Source organism: Sturnira hondurensis, unplaced genomic scaffold (genome assembly GCF_014824575.4).
Source record: "Sturnira hondurensis isolate 20B ecotype Veracruz unplaced genomic scaffold, ASM1482457v3 Scaffold0018728, whole genome shotgun sequence".
In the NCBI taxonomy this organism is placed as follows: Eukaryota; Metazoa; Chordata; class Mammalia; order Chiroptera; family Phyllostomidae; genus Sturnira; species Sturnira hondurensis.
Genome location: NW_028091359.1, coordinates 19,279,891 through 19,303,890, shown reverse-complemented (window position 1 = coordinate 19,303,890; position 24,000 = coordinate 19,279,891). Strand labels below are relative to the sequence as shown.

The following is a 24,000-nucleotide window of genomic DNA, read 5'->3' as shown; positions in this document are numbered from 1 at the left end:
GGTCTCTGTGCTTGGCTCCACGGCTGATAAGGGCCATTGTGTGGCTGCCGGGGATGAGCCTGCGCGGGATAGATGTGCTTCCTGGAGGAAGGAAGGAAGCTTTGCTGGTCTTTCCTGGGCGGGGCAGGGGAAGCTGTGAGGATAGGGAATAGTGCCTGGGGGAATGTGACTGCCCAACACGGCTTCACCCCTCCCACTTACCCCCATCCACTTCCCGCTTCTCACTTCCTATAAGGAATGGCTAGAGACCCAAGGCTCGGTCCCAGGCCAGGAAAGTGTCAGCTGTGATTTAGCAACAATAAAGATAGAAAAACAGGAACATTCAGGGTAGGGGGCACCTGAGGGTGCTAATGGAAAAGTAAGGAGCCAGCAGAGCTAAGGCTGCCCACAACCAGGGAACCCAGGGACAAACCTCCCAAGCATTTGTCTCTAGAGGAGGTTGGTACCGAGGGCTCCTCACAGTGCCCTGCTTCTCCAGCCGGTCAACCACCTCTGCTTAACATGGCCAGCCCCCAGCAGACGTAGCCTTTCAGAGTCAAGGGACTCACATGTTGCCATGGGAGGCAGGCAAATTGGGAGGAGGGGGACAGGGCATGCCAGAGGGGCAGTGCCTACTGATGGATCCTCTTGGCTTATGACGGGATGTGCATACTGGTTTGGGGAGTGGTCACTGCTCTCCAGCTGACACCAGTGAGTGGGCAGGGGGAGGTCCAGCCAGCGAGTTGCTGGGGGAAAGTCCTCCTACACTTTGACCTAGAGCCCAGGGTATCCTATAGCGGCTGTATCAGCTGCTCTGGTTACCTGGGACAACAGGCATTTCCTCCATCACTCAGCCCCTCCTCTTCCTGCCCCAACCCTCTGGGCCCAGAGGCCTCCCAATCAGACCTGGGCTGTTCCAGCTGTGTCCTGAGGAGCTGGACCAGACGCATCCCCTGGGGCTGAAGTTGAAGCTGGACCAAGTGGCCATCCCAGCATAAGGCCAGATCCCTGGCTCCAGGAGCAGCCATAGCCTGTGTCGGGCAGGCAGACCTTTGCTCAGAGGCCCCAGTGCTCAGCAACACTGGCTATCCACAAGGGGAATGGCGCTGCAAGTGGAGCTGATCCCCACCGGGGAGATCATCCGTGTGGTTCATCCCCACAGGCCCTGCAAACTTGTAAGCTGGGATGCTCTGGGCGGGAAGGAAGGGCGGCAGTATCTTTCCAGCACCCCCAGTGCTCTTTCAAGCAAATCCCTTTGGGAAGAGCTGAGCAGTGGGGAAGGGTTCTGATCCATGGTGGGACAGGAACAGACTGGACAAGAGCAGTATATGAAAAAGAAGGGGTAAGGTTTTAAGTGCCCGACTATTAACTGTCACTAGGAGCAGGGTTTTTCACAGTGGGGACCTGGGGTTGGATTCCTCCTCCTCCTCCTGCTCTCTGATCCTCAGGGGGTTGGGCTATGAACTGGGCAGAACAACACTTAGGTGACTGGGCTGCTCTGAGGTCAAAGGACAAGGGCATGTAAAGCTCCAGGCACCTAGAACGAGCTCAGTCAAGGCCTCCTTCGGCCAGCTCAGAGCAGTAGCTCGAACGGAACGGGGGCGGGGGGGGGGGGGATGGTGAAGGGAGAGAGGTAGTCACAAAAAGAACCGACCTGGCCTGGCACGCAGAGGAGGGATGGGTTTGCTCTGGGCATGCAAAGGGGCCCTAGAATGGTGAGGGAGAATCCCATCAGATGCACCCACCCACCCAGTACTGCAGCGAAAGGGCTGGCTCTTTGCTGGAGGAAGGCGCGGGCCTGTGTGCGTGTGTACGTATGACTGCGACTCGCCTCGTCCTGGGAGCTGGAGGCGAAGTGTGCGGCACCAAGTCTTCTCTGACTAGGACTGGGTTAAGACCAGGGCAGGGCGGCCCGGGGCTGTGCTGGGTAGAAGGCTGTGCACGCGCGCGGGCGCGAGCCTGTGTCTGCGCCCTGCCTGAGATGACGACAGGCAGCGGCCCGGCCCCGGGCGGGCCCTGGGCGGGGAGAACGTGCTGGGACCGCGGACTCCGGAGCCGGCCACGCCGCCCAGCTTGGCCCCGGCCCTCACACCGAAACAGCTGAGCCGGTGAGTACGCTGGGCGCCGACTAGGGCGAGGGAATAGGCAACAGTCTCCTGGTCACGGGAGGGCTCCACTACCGTGCGGGAATCGGAGGTCACTGACCCCGTGGTCGTTGGGGCCGAGGGTCGGCTTGGCCCGGTCTGTGCAGTCCCAGAACCCTATGGTGCCGGAGCTCGGCCTGGCAGAGACCTAAGATTACATGTGGGTAACGAGAGGGCGGGGAAGTGAGGCTGGGGTCTCAAGACCCAGGCACCCAGCACGCCCCTTGGTCGTACTCTGCCTCTGGGTTCCGGAGAAGCCGCCCAGCCCCGCCCCTTCCCGTTCCCCGCCCTCTGCGCCAAGTGTTGCCAGGGACCCGCGGGCCTCGACCCCTGTGCGTGTGGCGGATGGGGGCTTCCAGATGAATGAAAATGAATGACTGGCCCACCTCCTTATTCTACTGCTGGCACGCTCTGGTCTCCTGTTTACACTGACTGCTCTGTGATTCATTCATTCACGCAGGCGGCTACAAAGAGTTATTGAACCCCACTGTGCCAGGCTGGGTGTATGCTCAAGGCAGGAGCAGTCTCCTGGGCGAGACTGACAGGGAAACCAGCGATTACAGCGTATTGTGATAAAGAGGGGGCGGTGTGTTGGAGGGAGTCAGGAAGGGGTTCTGGAGGAGGCGATACCTAGGCTGTCTTCAAAGCTCACTGAGAGTCGTTCAGTTGGGGAGGGGAAGTATATGCAGGGCCAAGGAAACTGCAGGTGCAAAGGCAGGAAGCCTAGAGAGCCACGTATGGCTGGTGGCAGGGGTGGGAGCAGCTCATCTGGCTGTGCATGTTGGTGAGGCACAGGGAGAGAAGGGACTGGAGAGGGCCACCCCTGTGGTCACACAGGAATGCAAGAGCAGCAGGGTAAATTGAGGACAGAGGGGGGCCTGGCAAGAAGCAGTGGTTGTGAAGCACAGGCTTGGCAGACGGACTGATGCCCTGTAAACATTCAGTCTATTAACATGAGATGTTAATTGATCTGATTGCATTTGTAAAAACCACAGGTTGCTGTGGGAAAATGGGTTAATGGGAAGCTAGTTTGGAGGATGCCTGGTCCAGGAGTAGAACAGTAACTGTGGAGCAGAAGAAACTCCTTGGGGTGAGGAGTGGAGGGAGGAGGGAGGGCAGGCCTTTGTCTCCCTATGTACGGAATATTGAACAGGAGGGTAGGTTAGGGGGCAAGGTGCTTTGTTTATTTCTGCTGGAAGAAAGCAGAAGCCCCAAGCAGAAGCCTCTGGCAGGCCAAAGGCCCATGGTTCTGAAGCTAGACTTGTCCTGTGAGCAATCAGGTAGAGCCCTTGAGTCTGGAACAGTCCTTTGTGGGACTGTCTGGGCCCAGCCCTAAAATGTTTTATAAATATAAATTGAGCACCTGTTCTGTTCTTAGCACAGCACTGCCTGTGAGATAAGCTCTGGTTCTTTCCAATATCCCAAGAAGCCTTGTGGCTGCCTCAGTAAAAATTTGCTTATAGCAGTGACCTTAGGGTCCTCAGAACACCCATTTCAGGCTTTCGTGGCCCTGGGCCTCGCCTGGGGGCACATTTAAAGCTACCCATTGTCCTCCCTACTCCTCCAGAGGTCAGGCTTGGGGGCGCCTGGTCCATATTAGGTAAATGGCACTAGATAATCCAGGTTCTCTGGAAACATCTCCCCAAGTGGGAGGACACCCAGAAGCATCCTTAGGAAATAAGTCCTGGGTCACTCAGAGGCCATGTTTATACCCCAGGCCCTAGGTGCAGGGCCATGCTAGGGTCCCAAAGGCCATGACCCACACTTCCTCGCTGCTACTCCTGAGGCCTGTCAGTAGTGACACCAACAGGGTTGTGTACTGGTACTGCCGTCATGGGGTCACTGAGGAAGGTCACAGCCTGGCAGGGTAGCTGCTAACTCTTACATAGAAGTTTGGAAATCTTCAGGTTCTAGGGCAGTCCTGAAGGGGTAGTGAGTGCTAGAGCTCCTGGTTCCAATCCCACCCCTCCTTTTACTAGTCCTGGGATTTGTTTTTAAATACAATTTACAAAATGTTTTACTTATTTATTCTTAAGCCCTGGCTGGTGTGGCTCAGTGGACTGAGTGCTGGCCTGCAAACCAGAGGGTCGCTGGTTTGATTCCCACTCAGAGCACGTGCCTGGGTTGCTGGCCAGGTCCCTGGTGGGGGGCACTCAAGAGGCAACCACATGATGATGTTTCCCTTTCTTTCTCCCTCCCTTCCCCTCTCTAAAAATAACTAAACTAAAATTTTTTTAATTAAAGATTTTATTTATTTATCTTTAGAGAGGAAGGGAAGGAAAGAAATATCAATGTATGGTTGCCTATCATGAGTCCCCCTCTGGGAACCGACCTGCAACCCAGACATGTGCCCTGAGTGGGAATCGAACCAGCGACCCTTTGGTTTGCAGGCCGGCACTCAATCCACTGAGCCACACCAGCCAGGGCAGACTTTTTTTTTTTAATGTATATAATCTTTCTTATATTTTTCTCATTACCATTTAGTCCCCTTATACTCCCCTCCCCCCTAGTCCTGAGATCTTGAACAAGTCATTCACCTGCCTCGCCTCAGTTTCCCCATCTGTGGAACGGGGGTAACAACACGGACTCTTGGTTTGGCTGGGCTGGGCTCAGGACGCAGGATGCCCCGGTGCTGCAGCCCGGTGCTGCCCCGGAGTCCCTCTACCCTCTCTCCCGGGATGGCATTTCCGTCCAGGGAGGCGGGGCGGAGCGCCCGGCCGGGCTGCTGGGGCTGGTGCTGGGCCCGGAGCCGGCCCTCAGGCCTGGGCAGCGGTGGGGACGCACCCTGCCTCTGCCGCCCGCCGGGCGCTGGTTACCGGGGCGCCAGAGGGCATCCCGGGAATGCGCGGCGCGGCCCGGGGTTGGGGATGGCGGGCCTGACCCCTCCGCACGCGGATTCCCCTCATTCCAGCTGCCTGACGCGGCTGGCGGTGGGCGGGCACTGCGGCCGCGAGGCTCCGCCCACTCCCCGGCTCCTCCCCTCAGGTCCGGGCGCCCAGTCCCCCCGCGCCGCTGAGAGACCCTCTCCGGGGGAGCTCACAGACCTCCTTCCCCCAGCCCAGGTGGGCTGGACGCTGAGTCCCTTCCCTGCTTCCGCTCCCTCTGGAGTTTAAACCCGGGGCCACCGCCGCGTGCGCCCCCTCCTGCCTTGAGCCCGCCTCTGCCGGGGGCGTTTCATCCCACCACTCCCCTCCGCTCCCACCCATCTCCCAGCTGCATGCGGGGGCACCCAGTCCCCTCGCCCCCTCCAGAGGGCCCCATCTCCCAGCTGGCGCTCGCCTCCAGGGGTTCCCCGGGTCGCGGCTCTGGCCGAGCTCTTGTTCCCGAGGTAATGAACCTTCCCCACGGGACTGTAGCCCGCACCTGCCGCAGCCTCACCCCCGCCCCAGAGAGCCCAGGTCCGGGGGTGGGGCGCAAGGGACCTTCGGGTGCGGGTTCTGCCCTCTTCCCTCCAGGGTAAGTCAGTGTCTCCAGCATTGCGCCTCAGGTTCCTTATCTGTCAGGTGGGGGGCGGGGACAGGTGACGCTCTGGAGAGCTCTTTGTGACTGGTAGACCCGTCTGAGGGGCTTTCCCCGCCAGATAAGAAGTCTAGCCCAGGGCCTGACTCTTAGTAGGTCGGCCCCAAGCACGTTTGGAATGAGTGTTTGGCGGAGACTGGGGAGTGGTGTTTACCGAGGGCCTGGGAGGTGCCTCCCGGCTGTATCTGAGCCTTCTCCACAACCCTTTTTAGGCAGGTATTAGCTTCATTTTAAGGAAGAAAAGGTTCTGGGAAATGAAGTGACTGACTTGCTCTCAAACAGCTTGTAGTAAATACTCCGTCCAGCCTTTTGCAAGCACTAGCCATCACCACCCCGCAGCGATGGGGTCTGGGTTCGAGTTCGCTCCTCACGGTCGTGCCTCCCCAGAATCCAGCCAGGGTGGGGCTGCTGGGGGCTGGTTTTGGGAGGAGGGGGTCCCGGGCAGAAAGCGTGGGCGTATCCAGAGGGACCTCCTCTGGATGAGGGAGGCCCCATCCAGAGGAGGGAGAGAGGTAAGGAGACCCTGGGGCACAGAAGCCCTAGTTGGGGTGTCCGGGACAGGGAAGAAGCAGTGCGTGCCCGGCCCCAAATGCTGGAAGTCGGACATGGGTTTCCAGATGGGTAGTTGAGACCTCCATTGAGGCCGGGCACACGCTGCTCCGGCCAAAGTCGTTCTGTGGCTGCCTCTGTCCCTTGAGCACGCGCTCTGTGGTAATGCGGGAACCGAAAGAGATTTTCTCGGGACTGAAAGACACGGGGCCCACACCCCGCAGAGAGAGGGTATGGGGGGTGGACAGTGCCCCGCATGGAGGCTCCGCCCGCCTGGGTGCGCCGGCCGTATTTGGACATTTCATTCTATTTTTAACTTTGCCTGGACTTGAGGTTGGGGGGAAGGGAGAGGGAAATCCTGCTTCCTTCGCGACCCACGGGCCTCAGCGCCCTTCCCGCGCCTGGCCTGGTGCGTGGTGTAGACACAGGCCCGGAAGTGAGTTCCGGGTCGGTATAGACGCGGCGGCCGAGCGGGTTCCGGGCCCCACCCTGGAACCAGCGACGTCCCTCCTGGAAAACCTGACTCAGGCGGAGCCCCTGCCCGGCGGGGAGCCCCGCCCCCGCCCCCGCCCCCAGAGCAACCTCAGCTCCAGCCCCCCAACTGCAGAGGGACCCTGGAGTCCCGGCCCCGGGGAGCCCCAGGCGCCCGGGGAGTCCCGCGCTTCGCAGGCTCCCTGAGGGGGCGGTGCGGGGGCGGGTCGGCCCCTCCCTCCTTGACGCCGCGGCCGCCGAGCCCCGGGCGGAGAGCCCGGGCGGCGGAGCGGGACGCCAGGCCGGCCGAGCAGGATGCGCTACCGGGCGTCGGTGAGCAGGGCGAGGGCAGGGCGGGGGTCCCGGGCTTCCCTCCTTGCCTCGCGGCGGCGCCTCGGCCCCGTCAGGAAGCGGGCGCGGCCCAGGAATTTCGGATGGAAAAATGTCCCAGAAAGTTGAAGCGCGAGGAGGCCGATGCTGGGAGGGCCGCGGGGCGCGCGGACCTGGGGCCTGTCTCCCAGCTCGTGGGGAAGGCTGAGAGCTCAGAGACCGTCACCCAGAGCGCCTAGGGGGCGGGAGCGTTGGCCAGATTTGCTAGCAACTTCAGGGCAGGATGGGGGCGCAGGGGGAGTGAGGACAGGCCTGGGGGAGGCAGGCCCCTGGTTAGACCGGGGGGTGGGGGGGGTGCCCATGGCCAGAGGTCTGGGTGGTCCGTAGTTGGAAAAGACCTGGTGGCCTCTTACGGATCTAAACCCCACCACTGCCACCTTGCTCTTCTCTGGCCCATGACATTTTTGTTGCCAATTTCCGAGAGCCCCCAGGTCATTTTTGAAGAGAGTGTGTTGTGGGGTGAGGGCTTTGTTGAGCCTGTCCCTCTCCCTACCCTCTGGTGGGCCCCAGAGGCAGCTGGAGGCAGGCAGCTGGGCTTTCCGTGGTAAAACCCCCACCCCCTTGAGGCCTCTCAGGGTTCTCAGTGGAGGAGGGTGTCTGGGGAGCCTGGCAGCTGATGGGGAGGGTGTGGCCCAGCTATGGGAGGGAGGCACCCCTTACGGGGTGAGTGCTGAGTCCAGCTGGACTGAGAAGCCCTCTGGGAGATCCCTCTCCTATGGCCTGGGGGTGGCCTCTTACCTGGTCCCTAGACACTCTGCTCCTGGAGATTTGGGTGGATGGGGATGAGAGAGACGCCCCTTACCTGCCCGCGGAATTCAGTCTGAACTATTTGTCCTCCAAAACACCTGTCACATGTCTTGGAGCTAAGAAACCTGAAGTCACCTGGTCTAACTCAACCCTTCCTCCTTGAGCCGGAAGCAGCCCTGAGAGGGGAAGGTATTCGTCCAAGGTCAACAGAGCTTTTTTTTTTATCGTAGGCGTTCCTTGTCCTGACCCTCCTTTCTCCACACAAAACTAGCACCTCCCTGGATTCGATAGTCTTGCTCCTATGTCCTCTAGGGTCCTCTGTGCTCCAGTGCCTGTGTCCACCTCTCATGTGCCCTGCAAGGGATCTGTTCTGTGTGACCCATGTCCTCTGTTCTGTGTGCTGGCTTCCTGTGACCCAGGCCCCGTGTACACAGCATGGTCCATCTTCTGGATATTCTCTGTGTCCTGTGCTCAGACCTCCTGTGTGCACCTGCCCCTGGGTGCCCTCTCAATCCCACAGGCTGTGGTGAGGAGAAGTGGCCTTACCTCACACTGGGGCCTTGACCCTCTCCCATGGCTCATTCCCAACAGGCCCTGGGCAGTGACGGGGTGCGGGTGACCATGGAGAGTGCACTGACCGCCCGTGACCGGGTTGGGGTACAGGATTTTGTGCTGCTGGAGAACTTCACCAGTGAGGCAGCCTTCATCGAGAACCTGCGGCGACGGTTCCGGGAGAATCTCATTTATGTGAGGCCCAAGTGGGAAGACAGTGGGGTGTTGGGGCGCTCAGAGGCAGAACTGATGGGACCAGAGGCATCAGGGGCCTCTGGGAGAAAATTCTGACCCTCCTCCCCTGACCCCCAGACCTACATTGGCCCGGTCCTGGTCTCTGTCAACCCCTACCGGGACCTCCAGATCTACAGCCGTCAGCACATGGAGCGTTACCGGGGCGTCAGCTTCTATGAGGTGCCACCCCACCTGTGAGTGAGATCTGACTTCCCATCTGAGATGACCCCACCTGACCGTTATTCTAGAATGACTCCTGACCTCTCACTTTGGGTGGATCAGGGCTCACAGCTGTGAGGAATCCCATAGTCCCTCACCCTGCACTGACTCTGCCCAGACTGTGCAGGACCTCCGCAGCCCCCACACCAATGCACACTCACAACTTATTTGCCCACCTCTACGTGGTGTGGCCCCCAGCCTCAGTGATCCTCTGAGGGACCTCCAGCCCTACCTATGAGGGATCCCAACGTCCACTGGAATAACCTGTAACACCCCTACTCATGAGTGATCCCTTTCATCTTCCATCTGAAAGTGACCCATGCACAGCTGTGAAGACTCTCCCTTCACCCACATCCTTGGGAGTCCCCCAGTCCTCACCTTCAAGGGTACATGCAGCTCCCACCCACAAGTGAACTGCAACCAGATACGGGAGTGCCTTCCCCTGGTCCTACCTGTGGGACTCCCACCGCATGCATGTGCTTGAACTCCTACCCGCCGAGCTCCTGACCAGCCTCTGTCCCAGGTTTGCGGTGGCCGACACCGTGTACCGGGCACTGCGCACGGAGCGTCGGGACCAGGCAGTGATGATCTCTGGGGAGAGTGGAGCAGGCAAGACGGAGGCCACCAAGCGGCTGCTGCAGTTCTATGCTGAGACCTGCCCAGCCCCTGAGCGGGGTGGTGCTGTGCGTGACCGGCTGCTACAGAGCAACCCTGTGCTGGAGGTGAGGGACCAGCAGCCTCTGCGGGGAGGGGGCAGGAGGGAGAGAAGGCTGGCATCCCTCATACCCCTGCTGCTCCTAGGCCTTTGGAAACGCCAAGACCCTCCGGAACGATAACTCCAGCAGGTTTGGGAAGTACATGGACGTGCAGTTTGACTTCAAGGTACCTGGGGTGTGCCAGGGCAGGGCGTGGGACTCCCGTTCAGTGGCACCCGTCCGTCAGGCCCTGGGCACCAGGAAATGTTTATGGAGTTCCTACTGTGCACCAGGCACTGCTCCAGGTGCTGGTGATACAGCAGTGAAACAAAACAGACACAAATCTTGCTTTCTGGGGAGATAGACAGTGAACAGAAAAACATAATCTAGGTGACAAGTGCCATGGCAAAAATAAAGTAGTGGCGGTTTCTCTCTCAAATAACACAGACAGGCCTCACTAAGAAGGTGGCATTTTGGTAAAGGTTTGATGGAGACGAGAGAGCAAACTGGGCAGATACCAGGGGAGAGAGTCCGGGCAGCGAGAATAACCAGTGCAAGGGCCCTGAGGTAGGAGGGTGTTTGATGCTTTCAAGCAAGGAGGTCAGAGTGGCTGGAGAAAAGAGAGAGGGATAGGAGAGGCTGAATAGTGCAGGCCTTCCACAGCCTTTGTATGAACTTTTGTTGTTTTTTAACTCTGAATAGAAGGGAGCCATTAGAGGGTTTGGAACAAGTCTGTTCGTATTTGACTTTCCTCTTAAAAAGATTATCCTGGCCACTTTGTTGAGAATAGGTAGGTGGTCAGAGAGAACCAGGCCAAGCAGGGAAACCAATTAGGGAGCTGTTACCATCATAATCTAGGTGATAGCCCTCTCTGGTGTGGCTCAGTTGGTTGGGCATTGTCATGCAGGGCAAAGAGTTGCTGGTTCCATTTCCGGACAGGGCACATGCCTGGGTTGTGGGTTCAGACCCCTGTCAGGGTGTATATGAGAAGCAACCAATCGATGTTTCACTCACACATCAATATTTCCCTCTCTTTCTCCCTTCCTTACCCTCTCTCTAAAAGTAAATAAATAAAATCTTTAGAATAATCATCATCATCTAGGTGACAGATGACTGTGGCCGAAACCAGTGTAGCGACAGTGGAGGTGGTGGGCAGTGGTTGGATTCTAGGGCTTTTGAAGGTCAAGGCAGTGTAACTGCCTGTGTAACTGGGTGTGAGGAGGACTGCGAATATGTTGGCCTGACCACCTAACAGGATGAAGTAACCAATGACCAGATGGGAGATGCTTATTGAGCTAGCCCGAGCAGGGGGGTTAGGAGTTCAGTGTCAGGCCTGTTGAGTTTGGGACACCTGTTGTGCATCCAAGTGGAGCTGACAAGTACATAGGGTTGAATGTCCTCATTTCTTAAATGAGGAAACTGAGGCAGAAGGTGTAGCTTGCTGAGCCCATGCAGCTAGTGGCAGAGCCAGACTTAGAGCCCAGGAATGCAGGGAAGATGGGCCCCATTCCCCAGCCCCCCCGAGCATCACCATGTCCTGTCCTGCCCTGCCCACAGGGTGCCCCCGTGGGTGGACACATCCTCAGTTACCTCCTGGAGAAGTCCCGCGTGGTCCACCAGAATCATGGGGAGAGGAACTTCCACATTTTTTATCAGCTGCTGGAGGGAGGCGAAGAGGAGACACTGCGCAGGCTGGGCTTGGAACGCAACCCCCAGAGCTACCTGTACCTGGTGAAGGTGAGTAGCGGCAGGCGCCACCAGGGGAGCAGCCCAGCACTGGGGCTGCTAACCCAGCTTTGCCCCTCCTCCAGGGCCAGTGTGCCAAAGTCTCCTCCATCAATGACAAGAGCGACTGGAAGGTCGTCACGAAGGCTCTCACGGTCATCAACTTTACCGAGGATGAAGTGGAGGTGAGGACCCTCCCTTTCCTCTTGTCACTCTCTGAAAATAGTCCACTTGAGCTGCTCGGTTGCACTTGATTGCCCTCCTCGCACACACTTTACCTCCTGGTCCTGCTTCATCTGACCGTCCTCTAGTTGCCCTCGGGGAAACTCTCAGCCCCTCCCCTCCTGTGACTCTCATCTTCCCCTGCCTGTCCCCCAGGACCTGCTGAGCATCGTGGCCAGTGTCCTGCATTTGGGCAATATCCACTTTGCTGCCAACGAGGAGAGCAACGCCCAGGTCACCACCGAGAATCAGCTCAAGTATCTAACCAGGGTGAGCGTGGTGAGCAGAGGGCAAGGGCAGAGCAGCCAGGTGACGGAAAGGGCCCCCTCACCATGCGCCCCCCTCTTGACAGCTCCTTGGTGTGGATGGCTCAACGCTGCGGGAAGCCCTGACACACAGGAAGATCATCGCCAAAGGAGAGGAGGTCAGGCCAAGCCTTTGCCTCCGGGGATGGGGTGAGGGAGGCAGGTGTTCCAAGGTAGCTCCCGCTCTCATCATGCCCCTTTCCCTGGTCTGTTTAGCTGGGCCTCTCAGCAGTGCTGGAAGGACATAAGGCAGGTAGCTCAGAGAGGCACAGGGAGCTGGCCAAGGTCACACAGGAAGAGGGTGACAGAATCAGGCTGGAACCAAGACTCCTACCTCTAGGAATGAGACCTCTTGCCCCTATACCACTCTCCTGCCAGTGTGGCCACTGTGTCCTCTCCTGTGTCCCTCCCCACCACACCCCTGAGCGAGGAGGGCAGAACAGGCATAGTTTCCTGGTGCCCAGCCTGAACCCAGAGGGGACGGGGTGGGAAGGGGCCTTTGGCACTCATCTCCCTGCCTCATGCCACACCTGCAGCTCCTGAGCCCACTGAACCTGGAACAGGCTGCCTATGCTCGAGACGCTCTTGCGAAGGCTGTGTATAGTCGAACTTTTACCTGGCTGGTCGGGAAGATCAATAGGTCATTGGCCTCCAAGGTGAGGGCATGGTTCAGGCTGCCCCCAAGGCGGCAGGGAAAGGCACACCAGGCCTGGGGCTGGGAGCTGGGGGCCAGCCGACGTGGGGACCCACGCTGTTGGTTGGATGACTGGCCCTAGGACGCCGAGGGCCCCAGCTGGCGGAGCACCACCGTCCTTGGGCTCCTGGACATTTACGGCTTCGAAGTGTTCCAGCACAACAGGTCAGTGCCCCCTCCTCTGGCCTGTCTCTCCTCCCGTCCCCCTGCCCCGTCCTCTGTTCCCTGCCTCTTTTGTTCCCGTCGGTGGCTCCCTGACAACCCTGGGTCCTGATCAGTGTTTCTTCCCATAGCTGCTCGGGGCCCTCACCCGCCTTTCCCTTGCCCCGGTCCTGTGTCTCCCTTGAGCCCCTGTGGTCTCTCTGCTTTCCTCACAGCTTCGAGCAGTTCTGCATCAATTACTGCAACGAGAAGCTGCAGCAGCTCTTCATCGAACTGACCCTCAAGTCGGAACAGGAGGAGTACGAGGCAGAGGGCATCGCGGTGAGTGCAGGCCTGCCCGTGTCCCAGGCCCCATAGGAAGCCCAGGCTTGGTCCCGGAGAGGCGCGAGGACCCTGTGATGACGATGCCCCCCCTCCCTTTACCCCTCAGTGGGAGCCTGTCCAGTATTTCAACAACAAGATCATCTGTGATCTGGTAGAGGAGAAATTCAAGGGCATCATTTCCATTTTGGTGAGTCCTCTGTTCCTCCAAAGACTCGCCTGAGGGGCTGGGTGGGAGGATGTCACCATTTCCCATTTCTTCCTAGGCAAGTTCACAGAGGGCCAGAGCTTGGGGTGGAGCAGGGACAGGGCAGGGCTGTGCATGGAGGGTGCTGGCTGGATCCGGAAGTTGTCTCGAGGAGGTCCCTGTGACCTGCCTGCTTTCCCTGAGTCTGTGCTGCCTGCATGGTGCCCCTGAACTGCCTGTGCTCTCCAGCCCCTCCGCTGACACATCCACCACTCTGTGCCATTCCCGCCAGGACGAGGAGTGTCTGCGCCCTGGGGAGGCCACAGATCTGACCTTCCTGGAGAAGCTGGAGGACACAGTCAAGCACCATCCACACTTCCTGACGTGAGTGGGAAATTCCTCTTGGGTAGGGCCTGTGGAAGCCTGGGATCCCCTGGCAATCACGGAACACCAGCCATGAAGAGATGACTGTAGGAGGTGCTGAGTTAAGGACAGGCGCACAAGGCTGCAGCTCGCAGGACATCCACAAAGAAAGGAGCCAGGAGCATGACTTCTTCCTTATTCTTTTCTGAGAATGAAACTTGCTAAGAGTTTTTTAGCTTCCTTATTTGGAAATTGCTTTTTATTTAAGGAATCCCCTAAAGTGGGGAGAGAAAGAAAGGAAGCCAGCCCCTCTGCCCCAGCCCTGTCCTGCATGTTCTGTGTACGCCATCTCCTCTAACCCGAAGCAGCCTGGGAAGGAGGTGTTCGCGGTGCTGTCTCCGTTTTACTGAGGCTCAAAGAGAAGTCATTTGCCCAAAGTTATCCCCCATCTAGTAAGTTACAGAGCTGGGACTCAGTTCTAGGGCCACAAATGCCAAAGTCCTGAGCACTTTTTGCTTGATAGTTTATTCAAACCCTTTTTCTGATGGTAAAAGTAATGTTGCTCATTAGAGGGAAGCTGGAGTATGTGCAGAAGTCACTTGTAGTCCTGTTACTCAGAGGTCATCACTGGTAACAATTCCAGGCATTTCCTTCCTGCCTTTTTCTATACATTTTTTTTTCATAGTCGAGAACTTACTGGGTTGATGTTGTTTTGCTATAACATTGATGAGATGCTGTGGGAACTCCACTCATTTATGTTAATTAGCAGATGGTAAAACTGGTTTCATTATACGTCATTTCAATCAAAGACCCATAACCTATTGATGACGTTAAGTGAGAACTGACTATAGAAGGCCCAGGGTAATGTTATGTCCTGAGTGTTCCTGTATCATTAGAGAAATTTCCTCGGGACGCTTCCTCCGACGGCTCTACCCCACAGATGCCCCACTGCTCTCGCCCAGCCTCAGGGACGCCCCTGGCCCACTTTCGGGCTTCTGCTAAGTAACAGAGCTGCCACAGACATCTCTGTGCCTTAAATTTCTGTCTGTGTCTGTGGTTAGTTGCTTGAAATAGTTCTTAAAAGTAGAGAATAGGCTAAAGGGTATAAACATGCTTAAGACTTAAGTAATCTCTTGGGGCAGATTCCATTCTTAAAATGTAGTGGGCAAGTGTTCAGCCCTCTGAGCTGTCATGCAGCAGCAAGAGGCCTGGGAGGAGCCCTCAGCCCAGTGTGCCCAGGTAATGCAGAGGCCCAGGTCCTGGTCCTGGCACAGGAGGACCCTGGGCAAGACTCTCCCTCCCCAAGACTCAGTGGCCACCTCTGTGCAGGCAGGCTGATGGCCTCGCCCCATCTGTCATGCTGCAGAGTGGGCTGTGGGGTGACCCTGGGCGTGCCTGCTCCGCACTGGATGCCTGTTTCCTCTCAAAGGCGCTGCAACAGGCAGGGAGCGTGGCTCAGGCCAGCAATCTGTAGCTCCCCCTCCCTGTCATCTCCCCACCCAGGCACAAGCTGGCTGACCAACGGACCAGGAAATCCCTGGGCCGTGGGGAGTTCCGCCTTCTGCACTACGCTGGGGAAGTCACCTACAGCGTGACCGGTGAGGATTCTGGGGCTGGTCCCCCACAGCGGTCAGGGAGGGGGGCTCTTCCTCATCTCACATCTGTTCTCCCCTCCTAGGGTTTCTGGATAAAAACAATGACCTCCTCTTCCGGAACCTGAAGGAGGTGAGGCAGACTGGGGGTGGGGGTGACTCCAGGTTTGACTCCAAATGACCTGCGCCCTGGGAATCTGTCCTGCCTTCCCCCCAAATACCACCTTGATCCCTTGCTCTGCCCTCACAGACCATGTGCAGCTCGGAGAATCCCATCATGAGCCAGTGCTTCGACCGGAGTGAGCTCAGTGACAAGAAGCGGCCAGAGACGGTGTGGAGGCTGAGGGACCAGAGGGGGCGTGTGTGCGCATGTGGATGAGTGCCTGCATGAGCCCTGGAGCTGGCTGTGTGCACGAGAGCTTGTGTGTTTGCTGGTGCCTGTGTGCTCATCTGCGTGTGTCTAGGAGGCTGCCTGTGGGTGTGTATCTGCCTACTTGTGTGTGCATCTATGCCTGTGGGTGTGTATGTATATACATACTCTCTGTATGTATACACACACATGTGCCTACACACATCTCTGTGTGGGCATTTGCATGCATTCACTCAGCAGACATTGGTAGCACATATTAGCAGGCACTTAGAATACAAACATGTATATGTGCTCTCACAGAAATGTGTGCAGGGTACTTTGGAGACTTAGAATAGGGAGCAGAAAACTGGCTGAGGAAATGGAAGGAATGAGGAGTTTGGGGAAGGCTTCCTGGAGGAGGAAGCATTTCCCATAATGGGAATGAGTAGGTGCTTGTTGGATGGACCCATGGGAGGGCACTGTGGGCAGCAAGAGGCCCCAATTCAGAGAGTCCCAAAAAGACAGGAGAGTGACATTATCGAGGAAAGAGGCTAGGAAAGACAAGTGTGGCCAGCAGTGCCTGCTTTGGGGAGAGCTCCAATGAGCTGAGGGCAGAGGTGTGGCTGTTGGGCTTGACAAGAGGAGGCCAGGAAAGCACGGGCAGCAGGGGAGGGCAGGCCCGAGTGCTGTGGTCCAAGGCGTGTTTGGAGGGAGGCAGCATATTGCCCAGGGTTTGATTCCGTGGAACCCTGCCCTCCCCTTCCTCCTACCCCCCATCTAGCACTCTCATCTTCAGCCTCAGTATCCCCCACGAGGACACCTGCTAATCCATGACTGCCCAAGCCTCTCCACCAAGCTGATTCACATATCCAGCGATGTCCTCCAAGTCGCCCCCAGGCCTGTTCCGTCTGTGTCCCTAACTCAGGACAGGGATCATGCTCCACCCAGTCCCACAAATCAGAAACCTGGGCAGCATCCCCAGGTCGTCTTCAGTCCTTGTCTCCCTCATTCAAGCAACCAGTGGATTCATCCACTGCTGCTGCCTGAACACTTCTCAGCTGCCCCTCAGCCCCTGGATACCTGCCCTGGTGCTGCCTCCACCTGCCTCTAACCCTCCTTTCTACTTCCCACTTGGATCCATGTGCTGTTTTTCCGCTCCCTGTACCCATCAAGCCTCTGCTCAGGCTGTCCCTCTGCCCGGAACACCTTCCTCTCCTCTCTTCCTGCCTGCTGTGTCCTATATGTCCTTTAGATCTTAGTTGAAGGTCGTGTCCAGGAGGCCTTTCCTGATGCCCGTCACCCCACAGGCTGGATTAGTTGCCCCTTCTCGGTGCTCCCAGAGCCACAGGCATGCAGCCTGTCATTAATGGGACCACAATAGATTGCAAATCTGCTGGAGTCTGCTTGACGGTCCTGCAGAGAGCAGTGTGCAGGGGTGATGGCTGAACCCATAGGTGTGGGACACATTGTTTAGGAATGTGGCCCTGAAGTTTTAGAAAAAGAAAGAGTGGTGGGCAAAGAAAGATGTAGGATCGTGTTGTGTCGAGACCTGACCACAATTTTTAGACCCCAGTGAGGTTCATGAACTGAGGTCTCTAGCCAAGCCAGAGTGGTGCAGGTGGGCCTGGTCTGTCCCCTCTGTCGTGAGAGGGGTGGTGGGAGGAGGGGCTGCAGCAGGGCTGGGAGTGGTTGTGGGATTGGCTGCTGCTTTGCCTCAGGGAGGAGCGGTGCCAGGCTGGGATCAGGCACCTCAGCCCAGCTCTAGCCAACCTCCCATTCACCTGGCTCACCAGGTGGCCACCCAGTTCAAGATGAGCCTCCTGCAGCTGGTGGAGATCCTACAGTCTAAGGAACCCGCTTACATCCGCTGCATCAAGCCCAATGATGCCAAACAGCCTGGTAGGCCCCTCCCACCCATGGGCCTGTGGGGCCCAGCCTCTGGGCAAGGGCCATGGACCATGTATCTGTGCAAACCCATTGATTACCCTGTTACCCCTCTAGGCCGCTTTGATGAGGTGCTGATCCGGCACCAGGTGAAGTACCTGGGGCTGATGGAGAACCTGCGTGTGCGCAGAGCCGGCTTTGCCTATCGCCGCAAATATGAGGCTTTCCTGCAGAGGTAGTGGTGGGACCTGGCTCAGTGCCAGGAAAAGGGGTCCAGAGGGTAGGAGCCTCTTAGAACCTGGGTGGGAGATCAGGGAATCTTGGCCCCATTTCAGAGACAAGATGCTGGGGCTCTGAGCAGTGGGACCCATGCCAGGGACCCTTCCATGCTGCAGGCATAATGTCAAACTTGGTCTTGCCCTGGTGGAGCAGTTGGGCAGGGGTCCATGCGTCATGCATCCACTTACCTGTCACCAAGAGAAATGGTAAAAGCTTATGAGAAGGACAGAGGTTCTGATCACCTCAGAAAGGAGAGAGCAGCCTCGTGGTTATCCTGAGTTAAGGGTCTGGGGAGTTAGTCAGGTGTGAATTCCAGCCCCAGGGCCTTGAGCAGATAGAATACCTCAGTTGTCTTATCTTTAAAATGGGGATAACAGCTACCTCCCAGGCTTCTGTGAGCTTCCAGTTAAGGAAGCAGAGACCGCAGAGACCCCGGAATGCTGGTTTGGGTCCCTAGAGAAGGATGCTTGCTGGCTGGAGTGGGAGCTGGGTGCATTTCTGCTCCTGCCCCCAGGTACAAGTCACTGTGCCCGGAGACATGGCCCACATGGGCAGGAAGGCCTCAGGACGGGGTGGCTGTGCTGGTCAGGCATCTTGGCTACAAGCCAGAAGAGTACAAGATGGGCAGGTGAGTGGTGCCCACTCCTAGGGTCTGGGGGGCAGAGGGGTGACCAGAGGCTGATCACTGCTGCCCTCCCAGGACCAAGATCTTCATCCGCTTTCCCAAGACCCTGTTTGCCACAGAGGATGCCCTGGAGGTCCGGCGGCAGAGCCTGGGTGAGAGAGAGGCCCCACCCTTCCTGTCCCAGTGGGCCCATTCCGGGGAGCAGGAAATAAATCACTGCGCTCCTGCTCCTTTTCCAGGAAGTCCGCCTCACCCACATTCAGCTGCCTTCCTTACCAGCTCCAGCCCCAGCCCCTGCCATCTGTCCTGCCCCTGGGTACAAACTCTGAGCATGTCCCCACATTCCTTTGGCCCCTCCTACTTGCTTTCATTTACTGTCCGTTCTTATTTTATCCTCTCACTCAATAGCTCCTTCAGCCACTCCCTCATTCCTGCTGCTCGGGCAGCTCTGCCAGCCAGGCCAGGCCCCCAGCCAGTTCCCCTGAGCTCTGACCAATTGACTCTCTTTCCCAACCACAGCCACGAAGATCCAGGCTGCCTGGAGGGGCTTTCACTGGCGGCAGAAATTCCTCCGGGTGAAGCGATCAGGTTCGGGGGCCCCAGGGTCTTCGGTAGAGGCAGGGTGTGGGGCTAGGGAGTGCCACCTTGGTGAGGAGCTAGAGGTCAGCCATCTGTGATCTCTGCAGCCATCTGCATCCAGTCATGGTGGCGGGGAACTCTGGGACGGAGGAAGGCCGCCAAGAGAAAGTGGGCAGCACAGACGATCCGGCGGTGAGCACCCGGGTACTGTGAGGGGGTGCAGAACAGGGCATGTGCAGGGATCTGTTCTCAGGATTCTCACCCTTATCCCTCTTGGGCCCCCACCCCCAGGCTCATTCGAGGTTTCATCCTGCGCCACGCACCCCGTTGCCCCGAGAATGCCTTCTTCCTGGACCACGTGCGCACCTCTTTTTTGCTCAACCTAAGGCGGCAGCTGCCCCGAAATGTCCTGGACACTTCCTGGCCCACACCACCACCTGCCCTGCGTGAGGTCTGTGGTTCCTCCCGGCTGACACAGGGACCTTCAGAGTGCTCAGTGGAGGGGTCCAATAATCACATGGACAGAAGAGCAGTCAGCAGGGTCCCCTGAGTGGGGCAAACCGGGGCTGGGCTGTGGAGGGCAAGTTGTTTTGAAACAACTTGGGAGTGCAAGGGGTTGTCCACATTGGGTGGGTGTCGCTCAGATGAAAGCCTGGTGGTGGGCACACGCCTGCTGTCCTCAGAGGGAAGAGAGCCGGGCTGTCCGGTGCCCTGATGTGGCTTGTGCCCGCAGGCCTCCGAGCTGCTGCGGGAGTTGTGCATGAAGAACATGGTGTGGAAGTACTGCCGGAGCATCAGCCCCGAGTGGAAGCAGCAGGTCTGCAGAGCCAGGAGGCAGGCGTGGACTGGCGAGGGGCAGCGGGCACTGCTTGAAGAGTGCCGGCCTGGGGAGAGTACCTTCCCTGATTTACTGTGTGACCTCAGATGGATCCCAGCCCCTCCTTGGCCTCTTGGATGAAGCAGAGGCTGGAGTAGATTGTGGGTGGAAATTAGGGCTCACCTTCTGGACCAGCCCCACTGGACTGGTAGAGGATGCCCAGAGCCCTGTATTGAAAAGGCTGTAGTTTATTCTGATCAGTTGGTAATGTCTGCCGTGGCTCTGGAGACAGACATCGGTGGCCAGTGTGCCTTGTATTTGCCAAGTCAATATTGATGATGCTAAAAGACCCAGCCAGCTCAGGTAACCTGTAGTGGTTTTGAGTGTTAGCAGTCAGCCAGCTTCAAAATCCCATGTTGCAGCTTAATATTGGGGGTTCCAGGGCATGATGAGGGGGATTATCCCCCAAGTTGGGCCTGGTCCCTAATGAGGCTGTCATGGCCCTTCTAGGGAACTCTCTGCCTTGGTTAGTGGAGCTGGTGGTAAGGTAGAGGAGGGGTAATGGGCATGTTGGGGGCAGGGGACAGGCTCCTGGTGTTGGGCCCAGAGAACTGTCTCAGTGCCTCAGCTTCTGAGGTTGGCCTGCTCCCCCAACTGTGATAGTCCCCACTTTCTGACACCCCTCCGCCCTGCCTTTGTCTCCTCAGCTGCATCAGAAAGCAGTGGCCAGTGAGATCTTCAAGGGCAAGAAGGACAATTACCCCCAGAGTGTCCCTAGGCTCTTCATCAGCACGCGGCTTGGTGAGCCTCTGACTCTCCAGTGCCTGAACCGCCCCCGTCAGCATCCTAGTCCCCTCTCTCCCCTGACTCCCCACTGTCTGGGTTGCAGGTGCAGACGAGATCAGCCCCAAAGTGCTGCAAGCCCTGGGTACTGAGCCCATCCAGGTGAGAGCCTGCCTGCAGCTTAGTCCAGTGGGGTTTTGCTGTCCAAGGGCCAGATGGGGGTGCCAGGGCCTGAGCAGAGGGTGAGAGGGTTTTCCCTGGAGCCCCCTCAGCCCACCCCTGCCCCTCACCCACCCTCTGTCCTCAGTATGCAGTGCCTGTAGTGAAATATGACCGGAAGGGCTACAAACCCCGACCCCGGCAGCTGCTGCTGACCCCCAGTGCCGTGGTCATTGTGGAGGATGCCAAGGTCAAGCAGAGGATTGATTATGCCAACCTGACCGGTGAGCCAGAGTCCAGGGCTGCATAGGGAGGGCCCCTGCTCTGACCCTTGATCCCTGACTTCTGCCCTTCCCCCTCAGGAATCTCCGTCAGCAGCCTGAGCGACAGTCTTTTTGTGCTGCATGTGCAGCGTGAGGACAATAAACAGAAGGTGCCCCGTTGGGGGGACTGGGCAGCAGGGTGGGTAGGTTCTCCAGCCCTGGGCGGAGCCTGACCTATCCCCTTGTCTGGGCCCCGCAGGGGGATGTGGTGCTGCAGAGTGACCACGTGATTGAGACACTGACCAAGACGGCCCTTAGTGCTGACCGTGTGGACAACATCAACATCAACCAGGGCAGGTGAGGCAGGCCGGGGTGGTGAGGGGGCCGTGTGTATACACGTGGGCAGTGCTCACACACCCCCTTTCCTCCAGCATCACATTTGCAGGGGGCCCTGGCAGGGATGGCATTATTGACTTCACACCTGGCTCAGAACTGCTTATCACTAAGGCCAAGAATGGTCACCTGGCTGTGGTGAGTGGGACCCAGCAGGCTCCAACACCTGCTTCCTTGCTGATGGCCCTAGGACTCGGGTAGAGCCTCCAGTGGCCAAGGCTCCCTTGGCATTGCTTGGGTACCATACCACTCCCGTCATCCTGTTGTTCACTGGGGACCAGACACAGGGGACTTTTGAGCCCCACGGTGCAGAGGGTCATAAAAATGGCAGCACAGGGAGGTGGAGAAGACTTGGGGGGCCAGTGGTGTGCTGGGTGGGAAGGAGAAGCCCACTCTGGCTAGGGCAGGGAGTCTCGTGGGAGTAGCGTCGGTCTCTCCAGGACCAGGCTGCTGCTGTGTGTTCCTGACCTATGAGGACAAATGCCAGATGTACCTCTGTCTGCTTCCCGCTCACCACTGGGGCTTCTCCCTTTGCCCCCGCAGGTGGCCCCACGGCTGAACTCTCGGTGATGAAGGCGCCCACTGGACCCTCCCACCTCCCAGTGCTTTGCTTATCCTCTCTTCCCCTTCCCAGTTACCAAAGACTCAAGCTTCCAGACAGGGACCCAGGGACACCTCAAAGTCCACCAACAAACTCCTGTCTCCTGCTCACCCCTCTCTTGAGGGAGCGGCGGGGGCCGGGGAGCTGCCCCAGGAGTGGGCCAGGCCGGGCCACAGCAATAGGAAAGCAGGGGCCGGAGGCAGATATGCCAGCCCCGCTGCCGATGCCAAATATTTGAGAGAAGGGAACTTTTTGCTGAGGTTTTCTCTGAGATTTTCTGATGCTTTGTAGGAAACTATTTTTTTTAAATGCCGTTTTCCCACCCCGAGACACACTGGATGTGTTTTCCCTGACTCCAGCAGGGCAGGGAATGCAGCTCAGAGGCTGGACGGTCTGGGCCCTGGTGCACTCTTCCCTGTCCAGGCCACCCTGTCCTCCTCATTCCCTTGGCGCCTTGTCTGCCTACCTACCCACCCACCTATACCCTTTGCAGCCCACTTTGACATCTCCCAGGGGCTGAGGCCACCCTTGCCTGCCCCCTTCCTCCTGCCTTAAAAGTGCCCTTTCAATATCGTCAGCCTAGCCTGAGGGCATCCTGCAGTGGGGGAAGGGTCTTAGACACAGAGTTTGGAGGGCTGAGAGATCCTCTGGTCCAGCCTTCTGGTGTGACGGCAGCAGACAGTAGGTCAAAGAGGGGAAAGGACTTGCCCTTCATCCAGCGGGCTGGGGCAAAACTGGGACTGCAGCCCTGTCCTCTCAGCACACTTCACTGCCTTTCCAGGGACAGGGGGTTCCATAGAACAGGCTCATGTCTTAAGGGAGCATGTGGCTCCCTGACCAGCAATCACCCTTGGGGGCCACCAGGTAGGAGAAATACTTCTGCCTGGGTCCATGCCTTAGAACCACAAATACCCTGCTCACATAACCTTGGCCCCAGTTCAAGGATGTGAGGCCTTGCCTGGGCCCTGACCTGCTCCCTGTCCGGGGAACCTGGGGAAGGGGTTGGCCTTGGGAGGAGCTGCAGAGACATTGCCTCTTTCTGCTGCTTCCCCTACCACCTCCCCAGGGGGCCTGGGGCTGCCCAGCTGCCTCTGCCCTCCTGAGGTCTTGGCCTACTGCTGACACTTCTGCAATCCAGAGAAACACTAAATAAAGCAATACTGTTTGCCAATATTGATCTCCTTGTGGATGTTAAGAAAGGGACAGGACCCCTAGAAGGCACCCAGGGGTCTTGTATTAGTTTTTGCCTTGTCCCCAGGAGGAAGAAGGCAGAGTTCCCTCTCCAGGTGAAAGGGGAAGTGTGGCCAATTAGAGAAAGGAACACGAACTTGCTTTTTCATTGACTATCTCCTTTCCAAAGGGCTGCTCAGCCTGGCCCAGGGCGATGGACTGGGGGTAGATAGACATCACACAGTTCCTTCCCTGCGGCCTCAGCCCAGCAGGGAAGCCTGGTGCACAGAAATGGAGCCCAGTGCGGGAAGTGCAGGTGCCAAGGGGCAGATCCACAGACTGAATCCTGACTTGGGGGGTGGAGGGTGTCTTTGCCAGTGTTTAACAGAGAATATGACATTTCAGGTAGGTTTCAAAGGATAGTCTCCAAATTCTTTTGCAATTGACAGGCCTAATCCAAAGTGGCTTGGGAAGAAAAATACATTAGCATTTGCAACCTAACAGGTCCCGGGGCCTGGCTGGTGTCAGGTGCTTAGACAATGTCACAGATGTGACTGCAACCAACTCTTGCTCAGCTTTTCCTTGTGGTAGCAAGAGCCACTAACAGCACCAGACTTACTGTATGAGGTTGAGAGCAGAGGCAGAGAAGAAGTGCCTCTTTCTGAGTAATTCAAGTCTCAGAGCCAATTCTCAGTGGATGGCTCAAATGAGGTGCTATTCCCTGACCCCAATCATCATAGTTAGGGAGGAGGGCTTACTAGCCTGCTAGGCCTGGGTCATGTGTCTACAACCCCCCACCCCCCAAAAAACAGAAGTGGCATGCACCACACTTGACCACAGGACCAAGAGTGAGGGCAGATGACTTCCCAAAAGAAAATCAGCTTTGCCTCCAAAAGAAAGGGAATTGGTGTTGCAAGCTGCAACCACAGAACCCAGCAGCAGATGGCTAAGCATTTTTCTGAGCAGGAGCAGCATTGCAGGCAGAAAGAATGACAGGCCTTAAAGGCAAGAAAGTTTTTTAAGGTCAG

General features: G+C 57.6%; 1 protein-coding gene across 4 annotated transcripts; it reads left to right on the top strand.

Annotated features, from left to right (window-relative positions):
- The first annotated feature begins 914 nt into the window (after positions 1 to 914).
- MYO1C (myosin IC) lies at positions 915 to 22,973 on the top strand. Of its 4 annotated transcripts, none has more exons than XM_037070437.1 (32): positions 915 to 1,154; positions 8,391 to 8,546; positions 8,664 to 8,779; positions 9,328 to 9,526; positions 9,606 to 9,686; positions 11,057 to 11,236; positions 11,311 to 11,409; positions 11,603 to 11,716; positions 11,799 to 11,870; positions 12,288 to 12,407; positions 12,528 to 12,610; positions 12,823 to 12,928; positions 13,038 to 13,118; positions 13,408 to 13,499; positions 14,982 to 15,076; positions 15,157 to 15,203; positions 15,321 to 15,401; positions 17,213 to 17,318; positions 17,421 to 17,538; positions 18,097 to 18,210; positions 18,283 to 18,359; positions 18,727 to 18,795; positions 18,894 to 18,978; positions 19,078 to 19,237; positions 19,520 to 19,603; positions 20,311 to 20,404; positions 20,493 to 20,548; positions 20,694 to 20,829; positions 20,908 to 20,978; positions 21,068 to 21,165; positions 21,240 to 21,339; positions 21,745 to 22,973. In XM_037070437.1, exons 1-32 carry the CDS (start codon positions 1,080 to 1,082, stop codon positions 21,769 to 21,771), a joined length of 3,192 nt encoding a protein of 1,063 aa, XP_036926332.1. In that variant the 5' UTR covers positions 915 to 1,079; the 3' UTR covers positions 21,772 to 22,973. The 4 variants fall into 4 exon arrangements, with proteins under 4 accessions (XP_036926332.1, XP_036926334.1, XP_036926331.1 ...); XM_037070439.1 differs by lacking the exon at positions 915 to 1,154 and adding an exon at positions 1,973 to 2,087; XM_037070436.1 differs by lacking the exon at positions 915 to 1,154 and adding an exon at positions 5,120 to 5,185.
- Positions 22,974 to 24,000: the final 1,027 nt, after the last annotated feature.

Excerpts from the sequence above, each read along its gene's own strand:
- MYO1C (XM_037070437.1), top strand. The coding sequence starts at position 1,080 with ATGGCGCTGCAAGTGGAGCTGATCCCCACCGGGGAGATCATCCGTGTG. Across the intron at positions 9,687-11,056 it reads ACGTGCAGTTTGACTTCAAG|GGTGCCCCCGTGGGTGGACA; the intron begins GTACCTGGGGTG and ends CCCTGCCCACAG. Across the intron at positions 13,500-14,981 it reads CACCATCCACACTTCCTGAC|GCACAAGCTGGCTGACCAAC; the intron begins GTGAGTGGGAAA and ends CTCCCCACCCAG.